Below are 12279 nucleotides of genomic sequence, written 5' to 3'. Positions count from 1 at the left end.
GGTGTTATTGTTCGCGCACTATCACGTTGAGAGGTGATATTAACGTCACTATTGTACTAAGATGTCGATGAGTAAATCAGCCTACAAAGCAACTGCAACAAATCGCAACTTATTCACAAATTAAGAGCAATAATAATAACAATAAATTAACATATTAGCAAGCTGAGCTTGTAGTTGGGGAATCACAGAATATTAGGTTGATATTGAAAATTCAAATTCGGCAGGACACTCAAATAAAGCATTGAAAAATATGACCAAATTTTTTTAATTAAAAATTTAATTGAAGATAAAAATGTTTTCAATTAAAAAATTTATTGAATCAATAATTGTTTTGACTGATTCCGGATTTTTGTTTTCAATTACGATTGTGATTGAAATTTAGGAGATTTTCAATTAAAAAATTAATTGGTTCAATCATTTTTTGTAATGAACCTGAATTTTTTTAATTACGGTCGTGGTTGCAATTTTTGTCATTTTTAATTTAAAAATTAAATGATACAATAATTTTTTAATTGAACCTGAATTATTTTTAATTACGATCGTGATTGAAAATTTTTTCAATCAGTCCATATTATCATTTTCGTGATTAAAGCAGTTTCAATTAAAAAAGTAATGGGATCAATTAATTTCGTGATTGAAACCGATTTTTATTTTTTTCCCGTGAACCATTTTACATGCAGCCATTTTGATAAAAAATAAAAATTTAATAAACAAAATTTTATTTTACAAAATATTTATTTGAAATAAAAACGTTACTAATTAACCAAAAATTAAACAAATTAATATCATTATTATTGTAATTATAAATCAAAACTATATTGTTGTTGTAATTATAAATCAAAACTCAATACCAAACCAAAGAAGATTTTTCAACTCAAAATTTCTAGAAATACAGTTGCAGCTACATTGATCTGTGTTAGTGACCTAAATAATTTCATATTGATGTGTGCAGGGAACTCTTATCGCTTCTGTAACAAGGTTGTGGTAAAGACTGTAGTCGTAAAAAAACATGATGCAGAGAAAAGAAAAGTTCTTCTATAGAACGAGATTATATTTATTCGTTTTCAAGTTTACTTATGATTATGTGTAATAACGTGGGCCTTCAAAAATCAATATATTGTATTTTTATTTTTGTGTGAATTTACCAAGAATATCAATATAATCGTACAACAGTATAACAGTTTACTCTTAAAGACAATATGTTTAAAATCCTAAAGTATACTTTTTAACGTAGAACAGTTTTTTTAAGTCCCCAATTTCACTTTTGTGAAAATGTGTCCATTCACTAAGGCAATCATTTAAAACATCTCGCTCTTCCTTAGAGTATAACACATTTATGGGAAACAGTATATTCATTTTTATGATTTTGTTACACCAATTTTTTAGAGATAATGAGCCAAACATTATTGGTTTTATTTGATTTTCCATATTATAGCTATAGGCTATAATAAAGTTATCTTGTAGATAAGCATTATCAATTGTGGTTTGTGGTTGTTTACCAAATAGCAAAGTATTGTTTGAATTATAAATCAATCAAAAATAAAAACCATAGACATAGAAAACAGTATTCAGTTGTATAAATGAACCGGTTCATTAATGATAATGTTCAACATGCTACAAACTTATTGTTATTATAAATTATTTGTAGATATAACATTAATTAATTTTACAAATTATAATTTCTTGCTGTTATAACAGTTTTTATGAGTATAACAGTTTTTTATATGTATAATAGTTTCACAATCTTAACAATTTTCACAAGTAGTACAGTTTTTACAAGTTTAACAGTATAATAAAATGCCCAAAAATTTCTAAGTTCAAGTTCATAATTGGTGGTATAACAGTTTCCACAAATATATCAGTATAATGAATTAAACTGTGTTTTTTCACAAAAATCTTCAATTCAAAATCATAATTTTCATAAATACAACAGTTTTCGCAAGTATAGCATTAAACAATTTTCCTGGTTTAAAGGTTTCAAAAGTATAACAGTTTTCATATGTACAACAGTTTCACAAGTAGAAACAGTTTTCACAAGTAGAATAGTTTTCACAAGTTTAACAATTAAATAAAATGAGGAAAAAATTCTAAGTTCAAGTTCATAATCGCTGGTATAACAGTTCCTACAAATATAACAGTAACTGGGGCCGAGTTACCGCATACGTGAACGAGTAAAATCGTTGGAAATCTTTCTAATGTGAATTAGGCATTTCTTTCTTCAAATTTGGAAATTTAAGATAGCAAATGTTTACATCAATCATAATTCGTAAAAAATGGTACATTAAATGTCTATAAAAGTGGTATAACATCCATAAAATACGAGATGAAGTTTCATTCGATACGAAAGCACATTCGATGACGTATGCGGTAATTCGCCCCTGTATTCTTCTCACTAAATTCTTCAATTCAAATTCGTTACTGCGTAATTTTCATAAGTACAACAGTTTTCGATAGTATAACATTGTCACCGATTGTAGAAGGTTAATCAAATCCTAAATATATTTAAATAGACAATATTTTCTGGAAATTGTTAGGTTTGAGTTCATAATTGCTGGTATAACAGTTCACAAATATAATATATTATATAAAATTAATGATCGAAAGCCACCGTAGCACAGAGGTTAGCATGTCCGCCTATGACGCTGAGCTCCTGAGTTCGAGTCTTGGCAAGAACATCATAAATAAAATTTCAGCGGAGTTTATCGGTCCAGATTTGGATATAGCTGCCATATAGACCGATCTCTCGATTTAAGGTCTTGCCCCATAAAACGCGCATTTATTGTCCGATTTCACCGAAATTTGGGACAGTGAGTTGTGTTAGGCCTTTCGACATCCCTCTTCAATTTGACACAGATCGGTCCAGATTTGGATATAGCTGCCATAAAGGCCGATCTCTCGATTTAAGTCTTGGCTCCATAAAAAGCACATTTATTGTCCGATGTCGCCGAAATTTGGGACAATGACTTATGTTAGGCTTTTCGACATTCTTGTCGTATATGGTTCAGATCGGTCTATATATTCTGTTTTAACAGTATAGCATTTTGTAACAATATTTTAAAAGTATGAATGTTTTTATATCCACCACAACAGGAAATTGCAAACTTAGCCCATAAACATTCCACTAAGGAACAGGGGCAAACTTCTCACATTCCAATGAGTGCAGTCCGATTCAAGTTTAATCTCAATGATATGGGGCCTCCTTTTTATAGTCGAATCCGAACGGTGTGCCGCAGTGCGACACCTCTTTGGAGAAAAGTTTTACATAATATAGTACCTCACAAATGTTGCCAGCATAAGGAGGGGAAAACCAACGCTGAAAATTTTTTCGCCAGGATTCAAACCCAGGCGTTGAGCGTTACAGGCGGACAGGCTAACCTTTGCGCTTCGGTGGCCTCCCATTCCGTTGTAACACCTCGAAATATTGATCTAGCACCCCATGAAGTATATATATTCTTGATCGACTAGACATCCTGAGTTGATCATGCAATGTCCGTCCGTCCGTCCGTCGAAATCACGATAGCGGTCGATCGCGTAAAACTAGCCGCTTGAAATTTTTCACAGATATTTAATATTGATGTAGGTCGTTGGGTATTGCAATCGGTTCAGATTTAAATTTAGCTCCCATATGAACCGATCTCCCCATTTGACTTCCTGAGCCCCTGAAAGCCATAATTTTTCTCCTATTTAGCTGAAATATTGCACATAGTGTTATGTTATAACTTTCAACAACTATGGCAAGTACCGGTATAGCTCCCATAAAAACCGATCTCCCGATTTGACTTCTTGAGTCCCTGGAAGCCTCAATTCGGCTGAAATTTTGCACATAGCGTTCTGTTACGACTCTCAACAACTGTACCAAGTACGGTCCAAATCGGTCTATAACCGATACAGCTCCCATATTTTAGCAGAATCCATGGTGGTGGGTTCCAAGGATTCATCCCGGCCGATCGATTTTACTTGTTTAATATTAATTTAATTTACAATGCAGTAAAAGAATTCAAGAAACCTAAGATCACATAAATATTAGCTAGTATAACAGTTTGCACTAGGTCAACATTCTAACATTAACTACTAAACAATTTTAATAGGAAAACTTTTATTTATTTAAATTTTTTGGCTGATATTACAGCTTTTTCAATGTGAGAAAGTGGAAAAAATTAATTGACAATATTTATTTTATTTCAGCATTGTATTCCGACTTTAAAACCGAGTTTACATTGTTTGGCATAATAGCTGAAAATAGTATATTATTGTGTTGAGAGTTATTGTAATTGTTTTGTATAACAATATAACAATTTGTTGAAATTGTTCAACATGCTAAAACATGACTTAGTCTTTTTTTGCGTGTTTACTATTTATATGAATCAAGTTTTTTAAATTTTTTATTATGATAATGGGGCTAACCCAATTTTATTATTCCTTTTAGTAGTTATTTCCCATAACATATTAGAGTTATCTTCTAGATAACCATAATCATTTTTTGTAGTTTATATTGTTTACCAAATATAACACTACAGCGGCTATATTGTTTGGCTACTAAATCAATCTTAACACTAGAAATATTCCACTACTTTCATTGCGATAGGGACTAACATAATAAAACAATATTCGGCCATTCCACAATAAGACTCTGCTTCCATTGAGAATTTAGTGTCATTGTAAAAAATTTCACGCTTTTGTATGGTGAAAGAAATCGAAAACAAACACATCAAACAGCCCACAACAAAAGGCCACTTGTAATTGGTGTTGTAAATGTTTAAGCTAGTAGTAAACAATAGGGTGGTTAGGGCGTTTAAGAGAAATAAAAGTTTTCTCAAGCGCTTACCAGAGTTCACTAATGGAAGGTTGCATTCACTTGCTCCATGTGCATTGTGAATGTCAAAATGTGCCGATTGAAAATGCAACATATGAGAGAAAATGTGAACAATAGAATTGTCACAAATTTATTATTGAGACATGCTTAAGTACTGAAGCTCAAATCCATAGAACCTCCAACCTAATGTCAAACAATAAATACGCACATACAAATCTTCATTTCAATTGTCATTCACAGCTTTATTATGGACATTCGTCTACAATTTTTTTGTGTCGCAGAAAAAAACAACTTAAGTAAAAGTTTAAATCAAGGAAATATTTTTATTGAAATTTGAGAAGTAGTCTTATTTAAAACGCAATTATATATCAACGGATAAGTGTGTCAACTGAATAATGTCTGATATAATTGTGTCCACTCTCAATTTGTCAATTTGTTTTTGAAATAAGAAATGGCTTCCTGTCAACATCTATTGCTCAAGTGGATATTCAATATGAACATTATATGAATATTTTTGTGGTGAGTTATGCTATATTGTGATGAGAAGCTGTATTTAATAGTTTTTAATCGCAGTTCTGAATGACATAAGAATGAATCAAATGAATAAACGTTGCTATTATACTAAGTTCAAGGTGGCAGCTTTTCAAGTAAGGGATTATTTAAGAGATATATAACTATTAGTTTTTTTCGATGTCTTGTAAGTTCACCTGCTCCACAACTCCCAGAAATAAATCCTGTTTTTAAACTGTTCGGCAATCTTGTAAAATGTTTTTTGACAGTCGTGGCGTGTTTTTGATTTCTAGAATATGTTCTTAAGATACACACTACTGTGATCCGTACCACACCATCCCGATATATACAACACAAACCCTGCATGAGGAGGCTTCTTTGGTGTTTCTGGATTTTATTTCCCTTGTTCGGCGCCCGCTGCTTTGTTCGTTCTTTTACTGCTTGCTTTCGGTTTTTCTCTCTCTCACTGGTTAAAAATCCTGTCCGTATTTTATCTTTATAGACATCCCGCCGATATGGATTTTTCATACAATGATTGGTAGAATATTTTCCTTCATTGAAAATTTACACGAAATTTGAATTTCATTGGAAATCTGGTGGAAATTGCAACATAATAGAAGATCTCGTCGAAATTTTCGTTTGAAAAAAATTATCGTAAAATGTTGCCTTCACAGAAAAATTAATTTAATAGTTCGTCAAAATTCTTCAACATTTCGTCTTCATAGACTATTTCTTTGAAATTTCGTCTCCATCAAAAATCTGGTCAAAATTAGGTTTTTATACAAAATCTTATCGAAATTCAATTATATCCGGAAATTCAGTCTAAGTTTCGTTTTCATTGAAAATCATGTCAAAGCTTGAAGTTCATCGACAATCTCGTTGAAATGTTGTCGTTATAGAAAATATCGCCGATATGTCGTCCTTTTAAAATATCTCGTCAACGTCGATTTATAAAGACTTCAAAGATTGGAAGTTCAACGGAAACTCGTCGAAATTTTGTTTTTTTTTTTTTGGAAAATGTAGCCGATTTTTCGTCCGTATAGATCATGTCGTGAAAATTGAGCCATCATCGAAAATCTGATCTAAATTGGTATTTAGACTCAAAGAGTAGAATACGAATACGATATTATTACGAATACGATATTATTCGTATTCTACTCTCCATTGATACCTCTCAGTTGATAACCAATATTTTGGGTTGCGTTTTTGGCATTAGGGGGAGGGTCCGTCCTCCTTTCGATAGCCAGAATTTATATAGCCTATGTTTCCTTTCAGACCAACCTACACAATATGCGCAAAATTTAGAGAAAATCGTTTCTGCCGTTCTTCAGTCAATACGGAACAAACAAACCGAGTCCCATATATCCGTGATTGGCTAATGTTCCCATTTTGGGGGTGGGGTATGGTTCGTTATGTACTCCCGCATACTTTTCATTTGATACCCATATTATCCTTATCGGTCCACTTTTGATTTTGGGTGGAGGGTCCGCCCTCTTCCGTTATCAATAAATTATAAAGCCTATTCCTACTTCCTGACCATATTCGTGTTCTACTCCCGAATACCTTTCATTTGAGTCCCATATTGTCATGATGGTCTAACAAAATCTATTTTAAGGGGTTTTGGGACTGGGGCGGCCCCCCAGGTACTTGGAGCCAACTTCTATATTGTCATGTTTTATAGTTACCAGAAGTCACGTCATAGTATAACGTTCAAAATTTAGTCAAAGTTTATTTTTCTGTTCTGTTCTTAAATTTACGATCCTCTTTTATAACAACTCCGCTACCATATCCATAGTAATATGCAAATGTGGCTAATGTGGATTATATTTGATTCAGGTGACACTTATACAAGTCACCGTTTCAACGAAATCGGGCAACAAGAGACCCTAAGACCATAATTGGAAGATCGGTCTATATGGCAGCTATACCTAAATATAGTCTGATCTGGGCCATTTGCTGATCGCATGACGGGAAGCTTTATTAATATCACTGTGTCAAATTTCAGCGAAATCGGGTAATAAATGCAGCTTTTATGGGCTTAAGACCCTTAATCGGCAGATCGGTCTATAACTGAATAAGGACCGATCAGAAGCATATTTGAGTCGGTTATCGAGGTGCTTAAAACAATTCACACTTTCAGCGAAATCGGGTTATAAATGCTGTTTTTATGGGCTCAATACCCATAATCGGTAAATTGCTCTATATATGAATATAGACCGATCTGAACCAGATTTGAGTAGAATAGCGGGAGGTTTTAATCAACTCACTATATCAAATTTCAGCGTAATCTGGTAATAAATGCAGCTTTTACGGGCTTAAGACCCTAAATCTCCACATCGGTCTATATGGCAGCTATATCCAAATATAGTCCGATTTGGCCCATTTAAGAACTTAAACTGCTTACAGGAGAAATACTAGTCTGTGCAAAATTGCAACTCAATATCTCAAATTTTAAAGCCTGTGGCATGATTAAAACTGTCGGACAGACACACGGGCATCGTTAAATCGTCTTAGAATTTTACGACGATCAGAAATATATATACTTTGTAGGGATGGATATTTCGATGTGTTGCGAAAGGAATAACTTAATGAATATACCCCCTATCCTAAGATGGTGGGTATAAAATTAATACAGTCTAAATTAGATTTTCTAAGAAAATGTCATCGAAATTTGACATTCAAGAAAATTCCTTTCGAAATTGGATTTTCTTATCGTATTTTCGGGAAAATCTGGTCGAAAATATGTCTTTTGATTATCATAGAGAATCTCCACGAAATTTTATTTTCAAAAAAATCTCTTCAAAATCGAAATTGGAATTTGTATTAAATTTCGTTAGTTTCCCCGGTTTTTTTTTTCAATGTGTCATTGTGCTTTTATTTGTTCGGCATATTTCGAACAAACTACGTTCTTTGTAGTTTTTGAAAATATTCAAATATGCCTTGAAATAACAAAAACCCTGAATTATTTCAATTCGGTGTAATGGCATCAGTGTACTTGTTGTTCTCTAAGCAATGAATTATCGATGATAATAGACCGACATTTCGACATGTGAGAAAATGCAAAACTGATAAAGCAACTTCGAACAAAGCTTTTGAATTAATGATTCATTCACTGATCGTTGGCTATTTAGGCATGTCTAGGAAAACTTAGTAGCTCAACAGATTATGTGTTGACAACACTCGTCTACCAGAAACCAGAAAAACCAGTTTTGATAAAAAAAACAAAGTTTATTAATTCATAATTAATCAAGTTTCATAAACAAAATTCGATTTTCGATAACAAAGTTCTTTGAATCAATCAATTTATTAAAATAAAAACTCTTTTTTTATTTATTTTTATCTTTTTTTTACCACTTTTTAATGCCAGTGTGCGAAGTTTAATAATGCTTGCCGCATTGTTAAGTAATTTCGCACAAATACAATGTTATAGAGCAAGTGACCACAACAACAAATTGTTCTTATCATTTAACTCATACCTGTCTGTTGTTTGATTGGCAGTGTTGCTGCAGTTAACAGCACATGTTCTCAGCAATGTTCTTTAGAAATGTAAACAAAGCCAAGAATGTTAATATTTGCTTTTTCTCTCTCTCTCACACACACTCTTACTCTCTTGTTCTACCATTTCTATATAAAAATTACTGTAATTAATCTCTATTTATGATTTTTTCTTCTCTCTCTCTCTCTCTGTTAATACCTTTTTTAGCTCTCTCATACTCCCACCATACACTGTTACAGTGTGAGAGACGCGCTGAGCGTCCCGGTCTATAGCAAAACAAAACAGATCGTCATTGCGGTGACTTTAGCAAACAACTGTCAAGGTTGGTTCCGCGCCATCGTGTATTGTTGCTTCGCCCCCGATGTGAAGAGTCCATTGTCAACGACGCCCTGTACGTCGAGCAGTGTTTTTAGTGAGTTTCCGGTTCCTGAAGCGTTATGACTTCACAGCAATGTATTTGCGTAAAACGTTTTTTAATAGTCGGTCTCGGCCTGCTATCAATCCTGGCTGGAGTCTATCTCTATCTGAATTGGATACAAATGTTTACCGAAATGAGAGGAAAGGTAAGTTGAATGGCGAAATGCTTTTAGCAACAGGGAATTGTCAAAAAGTAAACTGAATTTACCCTTAAATCTAAGAAATGGGTATGGTTTTTATGTGACGACTCATTTTATGGTCAGCCTTTATAGAATTTTATCTAATCTCGAAGAAATTTTAAAATCTAAGTGAGTTTTCATTTTTTGACTTTAACCGTCTGTGGGTTGGGTTTGCATGTGTTTTGTTGGTGTTGCTGACTTATTAGCCTTTCCGTTGCGGCAATGAAGGCAAAGATACAAAAAGTCATGTTAAATATTGTGAAAAACAATAATTTTTTAAAAAATATATTTGAATTGTTAGCCTTCGAAGTTCATTGAACTCGTCAAAAATGCAATGAAATGCAGCAAAAGTTCATAAGTGAAGTGAAAATTTCTGATAATAGGTGTTACGCTATCTCCCTGAAATTTAGCACAGCCGTCGATAATCGGAAATCGTCCCATTTCTGTGAATATTTTACAAAATTTTTTTTTTAATGGTTTAATCAGATGTGGGGCTTAAAAAATTAAAAAGAAGCCTTGGTGGGCCAGACCACAACGTCCAACTTCCAAATACTCAATGATGAAGCTGGCAAACTGTTCATTTTGATACTTTTGCTTAATGGTAATTCAACTTGGATGATTTATTTTTAAAGAAATTTCAGTTTTCTTACAAAAAATCATCAAAATTGGATTACCATTTTTTAAGAAAGTACAGTTTTCTCCTATTTTTCTAGGTAGGCCACTGTAGCCCAGACGTTATCATTTCCGCATATGACGCTGAACGCCTGGGTTCGAATCCAGGCGACAGCTTCAGAGAAAATTTTCAGCGGTGGTTATTCCTTCCTAATGCTGCCAACATTGGTGAGCTACTATGCCATGTAAAATCTTCTCCCCAAAGAGGTGTCGCACTGAGCACTGATTGATATGTGAGAAGTTTGCCCCTGTTCCCTAATGAGGATGTGTATGGGCAAATTTGCATTTATATAACAGTCTACGCAAACAAAAACACCAGATCTCGGAGATGGGTAAGGCGAAAATTTGAAATTTGGTCCAATTTTTTTTGCGAAATTTTAACAAAATATTTTAAGGTAAACCAAAACCAGGAATTTATTATAAAAAAAAGCGTCTGTTGACATATTTCAGAAAATCAAGATTTGTTGATGTTCCCGTTCAAATTTTGAGGACATAATTTTTTATCAAATTGGATAGGAAAAGGAAATTTTGACAACATATTTTTCTCAAAAAACATTTTATTAATTTCCAATTGAATTTTTAATTTTGTGGACATTTTTGAAAAAACCAAAATTTGAGGACATTTTGATTAATTGAAATTTTTAAATGAAATTTGGTCTAATTTTTTTGCGAAATTTGAACAAAATATTTTAAGGTAAGCCAAAACCAGGAATTTATAATAAAAAAACGTCTGTTGACATTTTTCAGAAAATCAAGATTTGGGAATATACCTGTTCAAATTTTGAGGACATTTTCGAAATCACTAAAATTGAGGACATTTTTGATAGAAATCAAATATTTGCAAAATATTTTATCAAAAACGAATTATGACATAATTTACCATCGAAGTCAAATTTTGACACATTTTTCTATAGAACTAAAATTTTGATCAAATTTTATAGGAAAACCAAAGTTTGACAACATTTTCTATGGTAGTCCAATATCAAAAAGCATTTTATGAATTTTCCAATGAACAACAAATTTTGAGTACATTTTCGAAAAAAATCACAATTTGAGGAAATTTCCTTAAAAATTAGATTTTGAATTGAAATTTGGACCAAATTATCTTAAAAAAATTGTTTTATAAAAATTTTCTATAAAAATCATTTTTGATGGAAATTTTCACGAAATTATCTTGCAAAAAAATGGCGATCATTTCTTCTACAATCGTACACTATTGGTAGACGTTTTGGGGGTGGTTACCCCTACATATGCAAGACCATCTCATATAATAGCGTTTGTCTTTGGGCTAAAAAAGTGATTTTTGAAAGTTTCGTGAAGATTGGATAACAAATCCGATCTCGACCTTAATTTCAAAAACAAAAACGGCACATGGACAATCAGCACTGAAACGATATGGGGACAGACGGACAAGGCAAAGCCGAATTAGAAGAAATTTCTAAGCTCAACTATACATTTTAACACAGCCACAGTAGTGTTGCGAGCCACGATTTCTGTTTTTATAATAAATTTCATATAAATGTGTACTTAGTTTACTAACTTTATGCTAGGACCTGAAATCCTCAACTGAATTCCTTAAAAAGCACTGCATTCAACATGGAACGGTGTGGTAGCACGGGTTTTCGTTAACCGATCGCCATAATATTTCGTACTTTTCTTTGCGGAATCAAAAGAAAACAAAAAACGTTTTGTTGTTTGGGACACTCTTTTTGCATTTTCGGGACACTCTAGTGTACATTCACTTTGAACATCGTGGCGGTGCTGGTTATCGATAACCGGTCGCCATATTATTTCTTATTTTGCTTATCGCGATCAAAATGCAACAAATGCAGGGTATGCGTTTTACTATTTGTTCCACCTTTTTAGCGAGGGACAGTCTAATACATACACATATTAATGTAGTGATTTATCACCTGCAATGACTTAACTTCACTTGAACAAAATATAGGCTTATTATTTTAGACTGACATTGCATTCCATTATGAAGACTGAAAACGTTCAAAGGTCATTACCATACGCTATTAACAAAAGCTTTGATTTGATGGGACATTAAACTTGTAGAGTTCTCATGGGTATGGTAGGTTTATAAACATTAATGCCGGAAAGTTAATTACTTGTAAAGTTTATATGAAGTTAATGGGAGGCATTAATTGAGTTATACCCACCACCATAGAATGAGGTGTATACAAACC

General features: G+C 32.9%; 1 protein-coding gene across 1 annotated transcript in view; it reads left to right on the top strand.

Annotated features, from left to right (window-relative positions):
• LOC106091859 (protein peste) overlaps positions 1-12279 on the top strand; it is a 58298-nt gene that overhangs the window by 17369 nt on the left and 28650 nt on the right. Inside the window, exon 2 of the mRNA XM_013258546.2 lies at positions 9027-9382. Coding sequence (XP_013114000.2) covers positions 9257-9382 — 126 coding nt within the window. The 5' untranslated portion in view covers positions 9027-9256. The remainder of the gene's footprint in view (positions 1-9026; positions 9383-12279) is intronic.

This window comes from Stomoxys calcitrans, chromosome 3 (genome assembly GCF_963082655.1).
Source record: "Stomoxys calcitrans chromosome 3, idStoCalc2.1, whole genome shotgun sequence".
In the NCBI taxonomy this organism is placed as follows: Eukaryota; Metazoa; Arthropoda; class Insecta; order Diptera; family Muscidae; genus Stomoxys; species Stomoxys calcitrans.
This window is presented reverse-complemented; position numbering and strand designations above follow the sequence as displayed.